At 36.2% G+C, this 15,643-nt stretch overlaps 1 protein-coding gene across 23 annotated transcripts in view; it reads right to left on the reverse strand.

Moving 5' to 3' along the window:
• Positions 1–15,643, reverse strand: part of LOC139754061 (transformer-2 protein homolog beta-like) — a 48,754-nt gene that overhangs the window by 1,928 nt on the left and 31,183 nt on the right. For 8 of the 23 annotated variants that reach the window (XR_011713818.1, XR_011713816.1, XR_011713815.1 and 5 more), the window contains 2 exons: positions 7,274–7,410; positions 128–2,882 (listed from right to left, as the gene is read on the reverse strand). Coding sequence is in view for 8 of the 23 variants with exons in the window: in XM_071671079.1 (XP_071527180.1) it covers positions 2,860–2,882 (23 nt within the window). In the remaining 15 variants the exon portion in view is untranslated. Of the gene's footprint in view, positions 82–127; positions 2,883–7,273; positions 7,411–15,643 lie in introns of those variants that run through there. The other 15 variants (XM_071671080.1, XM_071671081.1, XM_071671084.1 and 12 more) reach the window with 3 other exon arrangements.

Raw genomic sequence — 15,643 nt, forward strand, 5'->3', positions numbered from 1 at the left:
TCATATACAACCTTTGAGGAATCTTGTGGTTTAGCTTAAGGTGACAGCACTCGTGGCACAAGCATCAATACTTGTATCTCCCTGAAATAAAAATATGCATTTGAAGAGGATGAAATCAACAAGAAAGTATCTCAAGTCTTTTTATTTCGTAAAGGTCAAATGAATCAACAAAAGTGCCAAACAAATGACTGAATTGTATAATTTTTCTTCTAAAAACCACAGCCAAGAGAAAGGAGAATCTACATATGGCTGTGAAATGCATGTAAGTACATGAAAAGATGCTCTTCTTCCAGTGGAAGAACAAGTGTCAAACAACATTTTAAGGCTTGTAGAAAAGTGTTCTCTAGAGGAGGTTCATACTGTACATACAATGATAAACAATGATACTGGTTTCCTTTTGGACAACATAAATCAACAACTCTATGCAAACCATGAACATTAATTTCCTTTATATTATTCACTCAATGTCATTAATCCTGCTTACTGCAGTCCAAAGCCAAGTGGCATTTGCAATACTTTCCCCTAAACATTTCAGCTATTTAATCTCCACACATTTCATTTCCAAGGTTTACTGTAATTCTTTCAAAACTCTTTTCAAAGAGGAAAACAGCTAAATAGGCTATAACCAAAATGAACATTATAATTTTACTCATAAAAAAGTGCATACTGAGGACTGCCTTAGTCGTTAAATAACGGGGAAGAACATGGAAACAATACTGAAGCACAAATAGTACTTAAAAAAAGTGAAGGGCACTGCAAGAGTTTGAGAATGTGTGGCAGATTAGTATATAGCAGATATGAGAGATAATGAGTAGCCATTTACAGAAGTCAATCCTTTTTTCTCAGAACTGTGCTATTATGGATGATAAAGACAATGACCAGCAACCTGCTGAACTTTAAAATGTGAGATAATCAAGAAAACGCCCATATACTAAGTTCAAGATAACAAAATGGAGTTTTTTCTTTCCCTGGCATTTCAACTTTAAGCATGGTCCATATACAGCATTACTGCTTCAAGAAAAAATGTTTGCACATCATTGTACAGTTTCTTAGTTCTGTAACACATTGGCATTAGTTCAGAACACTAAATCATGAACATATTTGACTTAAAATTCTTATATCTTATGAATCTACAATTCAGTTCGAGGCTGAAAAACTGGGTTCGACAACGTAATAATGTTTTACTTAAGCAAAGTTCCCATGTTATCATCCCAGTGTCACATTTTCATTCAGTAATACTATCTTTTTTCAACACTAATATAGTGTGACTATGCACAATCCTACTTTTGGAGGACAAGGAATAAAGTAACTATATTCATTTTCCAAATGGTAACTATATTCATTTTCCAAATGATAATGTCTGGTGAAAATCCAACTTAATCAGCACCAGCAACCACATAAGAACCACCAAAGGCTGTTTAGTATTTACAAACATGAACAAAACAGAAACCTCTTGTTAAATGGTTAACCAATTTCTCCATAAGTTACAAGATAAACATAACTTTTACCAAGTTCCATTCATCTTTATTGCCCATTCTATACTAAAATAACATCAATGACCTTTCGAATACCAAGAAAATATATAAACTTCATAAAAATCAAAACGACACAGAACGCAAAGCAACTGCCATAGTAACAATCTTATCTTCCAAACATTTGTGCTGCAGTGCTTCCACAATTTGCTTTAAAAGTTTTCTTTTCATCTGGGTTCTTGATTACAAATGTGATCTTAAAACACACTACAGGTGCAAAATTATCTCCACAACAGGCCACAAAAAGTAAAATTTTACTATCTGGGTTACTATCTAAACTTCTTGCCCAGTGTACTACTATGCCTAACTGACAATGGTGGACAGTACATGAAAGTTATCAACTATCTATCAAACATCTCTAATAATACTGTATATGATCTCTGGCTCAGCTGAAACCGCAAGTATATCGGGGAGGAAAAAATTACATAGCTTTAAAAGACAAGTTCACATTCACTGCATCACAATGCTTATCATGAAAGCAGCAGGAAACGAATCTTCATATAACTAAGGGCATTCAGAGTAAAACTGAGAACTGTGTCTCCAGACGAGTCTTGATGTATTAAAACCACTGTGGGCTACAAAAACACTAACTACAAGTATTTCAAGTTACCAAATCCACTCAATGGCACACTACAAACTATACCTAGTTTGGATGATAATTCTTCCAGTTCTGCTGATTCAATACCATTTTGAACTTAATGTCATAGAAAGAACGTTTATTTTGCAATTCCATTGGCCTAACACTGTCTTGCACTGCCATGCAATTGATGATTGCTTTTTCCTTATCATTCTAATACTGTCTTTCATTTGTCTTACCCATAAACATGTTAATGCAATGTAAATTACACTGCGAGACAGGTAACAGATGCTGGTTTATGCTTACCAGATTATCAAATGAATGATCCTTCAATGGAAGAATAATTTTCATAGCCTCGCATCATCTTATCTGACAATGGATTCTGCATACTAATGGTATCATTACAAGATACTCTGCATCAAATGTGGTTATATGAAAGATATTAAGCTGATGTGCTAGTACCTGTCAATCTGCTAGGCCAGTAGTATTCCTAAGGCTGGGGCTGCTAATCTACTCTATAAGAAACAATCTAACGAATATGGTATGTACAGAATACATCTTAAAAAAAGAAAAAAAAAATGTAACCAGAAACATCTAATAATATAACAAAAGCATGTCAGATAAAAGCCACAATTTCTTGTTTATTGAACTAGTTCTTGTATGATTCATCACTTCTTTGCTGAGCCAGCATCCTGCACAGGCTGCAATTATACTTGGCAGCAAGTCTTGTTTCACTGGTATTGTTTTAATCTAATCCGATGACTTCAGCCGACCTGGGTTGGTACAAACATACAAATCATTAGGATGAGCCTTAAACCTTTCCTTAATGGTTTAATTTCTAAAAAGGCAACTTTCATTTCTGTTCTAAAAATGCCCATAAAATCATTACTTGAAACTGCTAAAATGTAATTTCATCACCCATAATACACTTAAACTACATTACACAAGAACAAGATAATATGCTCAGAAACACTGCCATCAAATATCAGCTCTACACTAATTCCAAAGATGGATCATGTACTTACAACTTCTCAAATCACTCAACCCACATACACTATTAAAGTGAAACATGAATCATCACACTTATTTAAAATCTTTCATTTTTCCTTTGCACATGTCTTTAATCACAAAACTTCTTTACCTGATCCCAAGTAGGACATAAAATGATTACAAGATAGTCCCACCAGAAGCTGCCCTATCCAATCATACTCAAATTGCAGACTCCATCTCCTTAACACTTCCTGGGTCCTCTCTCTAATATATTCTCACCTGCCCCTCCTAAGATGCCAGAATTTGTCTTCATCTCGATCTATTTCCTTCTTTCCTTGCACCAATAAACTTTCAAAACCAATCTATCATGCATCTTTCTTAATCTACCTATCTTCTGGTATCTATCTAAACCAACCTATCATCAAGCATCATTTCCCATCTGCATTTAACTCCTTTTATAGCACTTTGCTTAACCCATTCCGAAACATCCAAATCACTTCTTTCCTTCTCTGTGACATCCCACATCCGATACATTTAACACTACTTGCCTATCATTAGCACTGGTCTCCCAAGTTGCCCTAAATATACACATCTCCAGAATATATTCCACCACCTCTGGTTTTCCCCTCCCCAAATGTCAGAGCCTGTATCTTCGCTCACCATTTCCTTTTGTTTCATTCCATAATACTTTACCAACCTATCATGAGTCACCATCTCTACATGAAAAAAAAAATTTCAGTATTCTGCTCAACCCATGATGACACCTCCACTTTGATGTTTTTCCTTTTCTTTGATGTCCCACATATATACACAACAGCTTATTTAGACCATATTTCAGCATATAAAATTCCCTATCAGCCATATTCTGCTTTCATATTTCATGACAACAGGTCAGGGTTTACAGAATTATGCTTGTCCCTCAGTTCACGATAACATCTTTCCCTTTCATAATGTTCCTCAAACCTCCCCACTTATCTATGTGACCTGAGGAACACCTGTAGACATATATTTATGATCAAATTTTGCATCTCCATTTCAGGGCTGTGCACAAAATCTAGGAATACATAATTACTCAGCAATGTTAATGAGAGCACATTTTTGCAAGTCTTCCAGGAAAGAAGCCAAGTGGGTTCTAGCAAGAGTTAAAGGACCATGCAGATGATCCCGAATTACTTGACAATGATGATCTGCCTCAAATTGTGTGAAGTGATTTTATGTACAATGACTCTTCCTATCTATATCTCTGATTCCAGCTCAGTTTAGGAACTTCCTGAAGAAGGTTGCCATGGCAAATGCCTCCATAACAAATGAATTGCACTGCTTCCTAGCCTTTAGAGCCTCACCCTTAACAAGCTACTGGCAAAGGGAAACTCTACAGAAGTATTTCCAGAGGCTCCAACCTATGTTTCTATTAATGAATTCTACCTGATGTGTTTACCTAATGTTCCAACCAATTACTTCTACTTAATGCTCCAGCCTAATGTTCCAACCTACAACTTCTACCTAATGCTCCAACCTACTAATTCTATCACTCCAACCATTTGGCCAAAAGGCAGGGCCAGCACATATCACTCACCACTAGAAAATCTAGTTACAAAGAATGAGTAATGCTCAGCACTAGAAAATTCAGTTGCAAATAATGAGTAATATGAGGAAAATGTTAAGTGTTATGTCTGACAAGGAGTGATTGTATGTTTGTGGACAGGATGCTTGCGGTCCACATGTGGGTAAGGCAGAAAGAAAAGACAGCTGCCTGGCTGAGAGGAAAGCAACTTGACAACCATTGAAGTGGTATGCCACTTACCCTTTGTTCCCAGGCAGACAGAACAGGTAAAATACCTTCCTGATCACATGCTACCTACCATCTACCAACTACTACTTTTAAAGCACTGAATTTTGACCAGGATGAGGCAGGAAAAGGTTTTCTAACTGATAGAGTTTAATATCATGAAAAAACATTAATAGATCACACTGATTAAAATAATGTAATAATGGAGTAAAACATACCAATAATTATCAACAAATTTCCCCCATATACTATCATATACTATAAACAACAAAACACATAGTGGAAACTCAACACTCGGTCCTTTCATCTCCATTCATTTTTCTCGAGACTTTCTTTTGCTTTCTTTCCATTTATATAAACCATCTTCCCAATCTTTCCATCAAGGCCTTCACATGTAGTATTCTCAATTCTCTCCATTCCACACTAGTTTCTTGCAGAGGCAACTTCAAATATTTTTTTTCTTAAATCACTTAAATCACAATTTCAACTGTTATTCCTCTCTTTCCACATCTTAAACACAGCCTTTACTTCAGCACTCTCAAAGTACCTCCATATCATCTTAACTTTATGCTGTACTGTTTTGGATTCTCCTAGCTTTACATTTACCCCATGAATTAAAGTTTTACAATTTCACTTCCCAGATTCTCTACTTTTATCCTCTACAATAAAAATGCTCACCAATATACTATTATCATATAAGACAACCCCTCCTACAGACAACACATAATGCACCCTCCTTCAATTCTCTTTCCCTTGTTTTCCTCTTTTCACCAAAACCATACCAAGCATGCTCCTGTCTACCATGTTTTCCCTCAGTCAGAACCATATGTATTTATGAATGTCCTATTCTAATTATGTATTTGCAACACACACATGATAATGTGCATATTCCAACTAAGTGTGATGTAAACTAGATTTTGCTCTTGAAATGCACTGTTAGTGTCACACTATGATTTGAAGGGTGGGTAGCAGACAGGATCAATTTTAAGATTCCGTTTTAAATCTGTTTGAAATCACTGTAAAATCTATTTGTAAAATAGTTAAAAAACAATACATTGTGGCTTTTACATAACATGCAGTCATAAATATTCACATCAGGTAATAAAATATGTATCTGCTTCCAGCTGCCTTTGAGTTTAGACTGTAGTTCACACAAGAAAAATTATTATGAGCAAAATAATTTCTAGGCCTGGTAAACAAAAAATAGTCACATTTCAAATAATATGATATTATCTACAAAATTACACATTACCAATAAAGAGAATCATAAAACCAGTTACTTCTAATATGAATATCATGTCAGCAGCTCTGCTTTTGGGACATAATTAACAAGGACAAGAGCGATGCAATACAAAAAGAAAAAAAAAAAATACCATTTTGTCCTTTTTGCACAAGAAGGTAATACATGTGTGATCTCACTATTACTGCTTGAGCTCTCTCTCTCTCTATGATTTCACCAATCTGACAAGACATTAATTTAAACTTCAAAGCACCATTTTCATAATTCAAATATAAGCAGGTACTAAAGAGGTAACCAACAGAAGGATGAAATGAACCAACCGTGAAAACAAAGGGAGCATGCATTTCTGTACTTCATTATGTGTAAACTTTAAAGGGGACATGAAAAATCTAGATCACTAGCAAGTTCACAAATATTTTTGGAGGGATGAGAAATGGTGTTTTTAAGAGTTGTGACTGGTAATAGCACATATGGCACTTTAGAGTTCATGGTACAGATCCATGTAATTCACATCTGTGGCTTGATTAAAAGGCTCCAAAGATTACACTGGCTCATGTAAGCAGTAGCACTTATCCAAAATTGGCTCAAAATTAACCTGCTGGCAACCGTATGATATACTGTTCATTTGTCTTCTCATTAGACTTATATCTTAGTTGGCAGTGGAGTACAAATCATGTCCACTGGTTCACCTACAAAGTTTACACATTAAGATGCCTTTTTCTATCTACCCATATCTCTGCTGCCTGTTCCTTTCTGGAACTCCCTCAGAAGGGTGGCCACCGCAATATTCTCCATAACTAGTGAACTCCAGTGCCGCTTCTTAGCCTTTAGTGCCTCACCCTTAACAGGCCACTGGCAGAGGGCAAGTTTGGCACAGTGTCTGCCGAGACTCCTATCTAATGTTCCTGCTGACTACTACTACCTAATGTTTCTACCTAAATGTTCCTACCTACTACTTTAACTATCACTCCTACCATCTTGCTAAAAGGCAGGGCTAGCACACAGTGCTCACATAATGTAAATCTAGAGTTACTAAGAATGAGCTGTATCAGTTAAGTGTTGTGTGTGAAAAGGAGAGATTCTATGTCTGTTGACAGAATGCCAGTAGCCTACATGTGGGTGAGGCAAAAAGAAAAGGCAGCTACCTGGGTCAGAGGAGTAGAACTTGACAAACAGTGAAGTGCTGGCTCACCACGCAGCCATCACTAATCCTCCCAATACCCAGGTGGGTAGTACTGGTGGTATGCCTTCCTGGTCGTTGGCTGCCTACCAACCAAGCACTCTAACCAAAGACATTATGTAAAATGGGGTTCAATAGGACAGAAAATAGTAAAGGGCAGGCAGCTTGGGAAAGGTGTTTAAATAGTACATGATTTCGAGTAAAACAAATGCCAAGGGGACTTGGTGTCAAAGAAAGCACAATCCTGAAGCTTAAGGTAAGATTAAATATTTGTGGATGTTTCCATTTCCATTTAATTCAAGTAAAACAACCCCATTTTTTACAACCCTTGCAAAAACACCTTAACATACTCCAAAGTTAGAGACATATTTTTAGTTTAAGGCCTAAACATGAAAAAAACAGACTAAACAAAACATTACATACAGCTACCTCATCAAGTCAACCCAGTTCCACAATCTAAAGTTTCTCCCAAGTAATCAGTGCAAGACGTTTTCTTTTCGTAAAAAGTTCATGATGTAAAGGATTAACTGACATTCCCGTGTCCATTGAAATAAACAACTACAAGCTGTTCAGAGTGCAAACAATATATTTCTCCATTTTCGATTTTCTCTGTTCCCCTATAATTTACTGATCTCCTTTTGACAAGGCATTATAGGGTACATATCAAGCGAATGGTGTTACTGGACTTCACCTGCAAGAAGTTACACTGCAAATGACAAATCATCTTCGTAGGACTGGATGGAAAGTTATACAATCTTATAGAAGTTATACAATCTTATGGGGGACATTCTCACTCCAAAGGAGTCCGTCAATTACTTACTCTTGCATGAAGTGCAGCTTCTAAGATGCAGAAACTCCATAATGGGGCAATGGAATTGTATAATATCAATCACTTGTTAGGCCAGTGGTGTTAATTAAGAAAATAGCAAAAAGCTAACAGGGGCATTAGAAAATTTCAACCAGGCTGTAAAAGCTTTGCAAAATTACATAAATATAGAATCACTGTAAAAAAGGGGCTTTTGTACGTAAAAGAAATACATTAAATCTCTACACTTTATATGACGTAGTCTGATAACAAGAATTTTTCAATGTGCTAATGATAATTACTTATAATCTCTCATTCAATTACTTATCATGTATTCCTCTTCTTTGGGATACAGGAGAAACAAGATCGGAATGTATAGAGAACACTGCTGTATTAGGGTATCCTACCAATTATAAATGCAGTAAATGAAAAATTAAAAATATAATAGAGATGATCAAAATACACATACACAAGTCAAAAAATCCTTCACACCCAAATAAACTTTAGCTACTGTCTGAATCTTAATACTATGTTTTCATGAGCACATACTTGTGTTCAGCCATTCAAAGTCCTGCTATGAAACAGATGGTAACTGGTTATCATTAATCAAACAAATAAAAAATGTAGGTTTAGAAAGATAAAAAAATATTTCTCAACTGCAGGCAGAGCCCTATGAGCATCTGACAAAGCACTTGCTTAGTGGAAATTATCAAACTTTAACCAAAACTTTAACCAACAAAAATGGTTATTAACAGGATTCACTCCCTTCAACCAACATAATATAGAAATGGCTGGTGTTCTTTCAGATGACTTAACAATCACAAAGCAACACCTCCAGACTAATGAATTCACAGTACTGAGGTAAAATGGCACAAAACCCTCCCTCTCCCATTTGTACCTTGCCTTTGGTCTGTTACTATCCGTAAAAAAAAAATGGTTTTTCAATAAGAGAGGGGAAAGAAACAACAGTAAAATAAGCGACTGCTAATAGGCCTATGTCTATGGAAGTGATCTGGCTTTTCAGCTTCCAAAACCTACTTTTCTCATATGTGGACACAGCCTAATGAGCATCTGAAAGCATACCCTCAAAGAGGAGCAGCACCATATGAAAACTACATAAAGGACCTACCCTAAATGAAACCTGACCCTATTTCTGGACAATCTCCTTCTGGTGGCAGCACACTTCAAGTAAGATGGGGAACATCAACCACATATAAGAAAAGGTATCTGTCAATTGCTAAAGACCATAAAGAGGTTCCTTAAAAGAGCTAAGGAATACACCACTATATGGTAAATATATGATGTGTTCTTGTAGGTAACCATGGATGTGAATGGAAAAGAAACTTCCTGATCCAAGGAATGTACCTTGCTGATAAAGGCTCAAATAAGCCAGGTAAAACAAGCAAATTTTCTAGAATTTTTTTGCAAAATCTGTGCTACCTTTTCAAAGTTTTGACAGGACATAAAGGCAGACACTTCTCATTAATTTTCCTGTAAGTGTATTCCAACAAAAGTAGTACCTAGCTACAAGTAGCTATGATGGATTTTGCCAGCATGGCAGGGCAAGTGCATAACAGTCATAACACACTGCATGATGAATAATACCATTTCTCAACTCCATCTTACATAGTTAATCTGAGGTTTATCCTGGATCAACCACAACCATTTTTTTTTATAATTTTTCTCTAGTTGCTTAATGTATGCTTCACTCTTCTCCAGGTATTACACTGAATAATCTTTCCAACGTTTTCAGTAGACTCGAATATTTTTGTCTTACATTTTTGGTACATTCTTCATGACCTAGTTCATTCATCTACATGCCCTTCCTTTGCTACAATGCATATATCATCATACATCTTTCCCTTTTTTCTAGACGGTATAGACCAACTTCTTTCTACCTCTCGTAATTCATATATTCCAGACCAACAATTTTGCTTGTAAAGTATTTCCAAATTATATCTTGTTTACTTACCATTTCTTTGACTGGTGACCATACAACACAGCAGTACAGTAGATAAAATTGCATGTGTACAGCAAACATTTCCAAAGTTGGCTTTACCTTTCTCATTACAGGAGTTCTGATTACATTACTATATTACTGTATTCTTAATGCATTCTTCATTTTTTTTTCATTCAGTTTTTAAAGGGAGGTGCTGGTATATAATGTCAATTCATTGACTTATTTGCTCATCAAATTTTTCATCAAATTCCTTCACATCATTCAATGATAATTACTCAAAATTTTCTTCATCAAATTACAACAGGTTCTCTTCAAACCACTCCATGACTTGCTCAAATTCTTCTTCATTAAATTCCACCAGGTTCTCTTATATACATCTGTTATCTACATCCACATCCTTTCGTAGTTTTTCTTGGTCTTCTCATCCTTTTGGCTTACTCCTGTGTCATCTACAAAACATCTGACTATACTGTCCTTAATCTCCTTGTCTGTGTCCGAGATTATCGTACAAATTTTACTAACATTACTCCTTGTGACACTTCCAACAGATCTTTCTCTTCAGACATGATTACATTTCCTAAAAATTTGATTTTCCTGTTAATTACAAATAACTAATTTTCCTAGTTTAGCTCTAATGCATGTGTTTATGGGTCAGAATTAGAGGCATCATGGGGAAGAAGACCAAATTAAAGATAAAATGGAGTTGAAAAGATTCCCGAGTGCTTGGAGCCCGAGTACATAAGGTGTGCATGGGAAAGAATGAAGTGGTATACGGGTAGATCTACTATCAGTAGACTGAACTAGGGAATATGAAGTGGTCAGGGGAAGCCATAGAAAGGTCTATGGAGCCTGGTTGTGGATAAAAGGCTGTAGTTTTGTTGCATTATACATAAACAGTGGATGTGAGCAAATGAGACCATTTCTTTGTTCCAGGCACTCCATTTGCTAACCTCGGAAAGTGAACAAGTATGAAAGGAAAAAATTATCAGGTCACTTATCAAAATAAAACCTTGTTTGTTTGCTTTGTCAAATGCTTTACCAAATTCTGGAAAAAACACATTCATTCTTTTTCCTTTCAAGAGATTCATTTTAGTCTCTGATGTGAATGGCCGAGTTTGTGTTCTTTTGCCCGGTACAAATCTTTGCTGGGATTTTGTAAAACCTGCTATACTGTATTGATTGACGGTTTCTCAATAACATCAACCAAGTTTTGCTAGTCATCTTTGTCTTTCTGATGAAAATAGCTGGGATCCAATAAGGTTCTGGCACTGTCAATTGCTTCAATTCTGTCCTTTTCTGCTGTAAAAATATATGTAAGGGCATGTTCATCATACTGAAAAAAAATATAATAAGAATCTTCTTTGTTTTTATGCACATGTCAGAAAGGGCAAACAAGTAAGTACCAAATTATATAAGCCAGTTAGCATTTAGCATAGTTTCTTCGGGGTTACTTTCGCAGTTTTCTCCTTTAAAAGGGCCAATCTTAGATTTTTGATTTTCTTTGGTTTATCTAATCTGCAACTTGCTGATCTAGACTACGTTCGAAATTCTGTGTTACTTCCTCCTCCTAAAATCTATGTTCACCTTCATACGACTCAAACTTCCTTCAGCATTTCCAATTTCCATTTCAAGCTGTACCTCACTTTTTCTTAATGCATACCTTTTCTGTTTCATCCATTCTCTTCTGTTCATCCACTGTTTTCTCTATCTGGGTACCTTTTACTTCATACATTTTTTTTAATGTGTGATATCAATCCTTCAGTCATTTGTCCTCTTCTCATGTAAAGTATTGTTGCAAAGCATATAAATCAGTACTAATCAGTATTCAACAAATAGTAACACAGAGACATGATGAAATGTTTCACTATCAGGAAAATGCAATCTTAGATACCATGGTGTTAGACAATGTCACACTCAGGACAGCACATCCACATAATCTGTAAACCGTTTCCACCATCATCTGACAATCCCCAAAAGGCTATTTCAATTCTCCAACCTTTTAAAAATCCAGCTTATTCAGATGTTGTGTATATGGTAACTAGCAAGATGAGAAACTAAAGTAATAAGTAACGAGTGATTATACTGGGATCACATAAGGAGCCAGGGAAACTAATCTTTATGAAGAGCATGTCAGGTTAAAGCTGGAAACACTGCTTCACATCTATAATGACCAGGAAGAATCTAAGTCGAATCCTTTCAACATATCGTTATCATCATCCCAAAATAGGGCTGTAAAACATAATTTTGTGCAACATCATACACTTCCAACTCACAAATCTTGTTCAATTTGAGATGCATATGAGGTTTTTTTTTTTTAATTTTCCAAAAGAAGGAACAGAGAAGGGGGCCGGGTGAGGATTTTCCCTCTAAGGCCCAGTCCTCTGTTCTTAACGCTACCTCGCAAACGCGGGAAATGGCGAATCGTATGAAAAAAAAAAAAATGAGGTTTATGATATTTGTACATCACCAAAGTTCAGTATATCTGATAAGAAGATAGAATTGCATTCCTATTTAATTTCATCTTAAGCTTTAATTAAAGCTTAGTGGTTATGATCTTTTCACTTTTACAGTTCTAATAATATGCAACAGTTGCACAATTTTTCTATCACTAACATCTAGGAGAGGAAAGATCCTATGGATCACAATTTTTCAATGATAAATAAGACAAAATGCCCTCTCTATCTACTTAACCAAAGAAATATATTTTTGTTTCAGTTCATTACCGAGAAATGTATTGAATAATAGGTGATCAATGTTAAACTTAGGAAATATTTGTATGTTTATCTAAATTTACCTACATACAAATCTGACTTCTCTATTCCCCTGGGAATTCAACCTTACCTTGTGGGTTGGGAACGAGCATAGATAACCCCACATGATGCCTTCCTAAACAAACCTCCTTTACATGATTCATCCTCATAATACCTGCCTGGTTCTCACCTTTCTATCTACATCTGAAACATGTTCCCTCCTGGAACTCCCTCAAGGGGGTGGCCAAGGTAATACAGTGTCCATAACTAGTGAACTCAAGTGTACTTCTTTGCCTTCAGTGCCTCATCTTTAACTGGACAAAGACAGAGGGCAACTCTAGTGCAGTGTTTGCAGAGGCTCCAATTAATGTTCCTAATGACTACTTCCACCTAATGCTCCTACCTATGTTCCTACTTAATACTTCTAACTAATGCTCCTGCCTTTATGTTCTTACATATGACTTCTATCTCCTGCTCCTACTGTTTTGCCAGTAGCAATCCCCAGAGTGTTACCATTTGTACCCCACTCTCTGCCTCTTAAAATGCTGTGATAAAACCACTTCCAGATATTTTTCTTAAAAACATGCTGTGCTACCACATGCCAGATCTTTTCCTGTTTGCTGCCCATCACTTAGATATGTTTCAGGCATACTTCTAGGCTTTGTCAACATTCACTCAAAAGAGGTTTTGTGCATTAATGCTAATCCCTGGCAATCTAAAAAATTTCTCCAAAAACATTCAAGTTATGTTGCTTTGTATACTCTGGGCAACTGATGCAATCATTCTACTACTTGATCAATATTTGCACTCTACTAAGCCACCTCTTCAGAGGCAAATATAATGTATTCCACATCTCTCCAAACTTGTCTTCTACAAACCTCTCCTAGGTGTATTTCTCTCCAAACATTACCTTTAGTAAAAATGTATATTTCCTTTTTAGTTTCTATTCTCAATGGTGCAAAACCTTTTCTTATGAATGGCTTCACTATCATATTCTCACACTGCTTCTGTACTTTTTCGTAAGTAATATTCAAATTTCCTAAACGTCATGCTACTGGAAAGCTATTCCCATCTTGTAAAGCTTGTAAAAAAAAAAAAATGCACAAAAAAAAAAGGCTTTGCGACAAGAAACTTCTTTCTGTAAATAGACATGGATCAGCTGCAGAGACAAACAACTGATGATCTATCCTAAGCAGGCCTGAACCAGTATGACAGTTAAGTGTTCATGCTATCCCTAGCTGCTTGACGTATAATTCAACAATAAAAAAAACACGTGTACTATGATCAGCCATGAAAATACTCATGTTAACCAGGTAAACCATCAGGAGTAGGGCACACTGCAAATAACCAATTGCCAAAATCCAACCTTTATACTGCATTATTTATCCAAAAATAAAAAAGATGCGATCAATAACCAGTCTCATTTCTTAGACTGAAAAAGTCTTAAATAACAGGTGTTTTATGTTCACCAAAAATCAAGCAAGTGCTTTAGGTACTTCAGAATGGATGTAGCATTAGATGGATCCATAAGGGCTGCAAATATGGTGCTGACAGGATTAGGATCCCGAGTGCATTAAGCAGCATGTGACAGGAAATGTCACTATCTGTAAGAGTTAAAATGGGTACATAGACAGCAGCAGTCCTAAATGTATTGTGGAAATATGAGTAATGAGCCTCGATGGCAAAAGAAAGTAAGCAGGTAATTGCTGCGTATACAAAACATGTGAATGTAAGGTATGAATCAGGATGATTGCTCTAGAAATAATAGAGCAAGAAAGAGTTGCAGGAGATAGTGCAGTCTGACTGAGATGGTCAACCAGCATATGCAATAACAGAGGATATGGTTAAGTGAAGAGATACTAAAAATAAGGATTTATCTGACAGAACCAGAGCAGGAGGGAGAGACCAGCATGGATGGGAAGGAGAGAGGAAAGAAAACTGAGGTATCAGAACATCATTAGAGTGCAAAAGGAGTGTTGGGAGTAAAAGAAAAGAGAGAGATGCTGTTCAAGGGGTGAACAAGGGAATATGAAGCTGTCAAAGTATCTTTGCATGCAGTCTGGGGATTAGGCATGGTTTTGGTACATTTGGTATACAAAAGATTAATTCAAAGCAATAATAAGCAAAACATCAAAGTAATGTGTAGAAAAAAAAAGGATTGATTTTGATGCATAAATGACTGATTATGTGGGATTTGTCCAGTCCTAAAGCCTACTTCTTATTGAGGGCTTTATAGCATGATAAGGGTTTCACTAACTTTTTCATACTTGTTCACAGTTTCCCACAATGGCAAGGAAGCACCTGGAGCAGACAAACAGCTTCACTTCCTCTTACCCAGTTTCCAGCTGTCATGTATAATATGTATGGGAGGGTGTCATCTGCAAAACATCTAACCGGGGAGGAGACATGTAGTCTTAAGAGAGATAAAGCATTTGTGGACTAAAAGTTTGAAGAATTGCAGTATGAAATACTTGGATGGAGTGAAATGTAAGCAGCATTTATGTATAAAAACAAGTGAACAATGAAGATGAACCAAGAGGATATCATGTCAGAAGTGAAGAAACCAAGGTGTAAGGGTAGGCCAAGGAGATGGAAGGATGGAGTCAACAGATATATGTCATGGCAACATTTGGCAACCATATGCACCCCTACCAAGAACTTAGCCTTGAAATTATAGTATGTAATATACATGCAAGGGCATATTCATGCATTCTGGACAATTGCCCAGGCAAACACATTTGTACATCTTAAGCAGTTGCCCAGGTGGAAATACTCATACATTCTGGGCAGATTATATCTATAAATAGGATTTCTTTTCCT

This window comes from Panulirus ornatus, chromosome 16 (assembly GCF_036320965.1).
Source record: "Panulirus ornatus isolate Po-2019 chromosome 16, ASM3632096v1, whole genome shotgun sequence".
NCBI classification, from domain to species: Eukaryota; Metazoa; Arthropoda; class Malacostraca; order Decapoda; family Palinuridae; genus Panulirus; species Panulirus ornatus.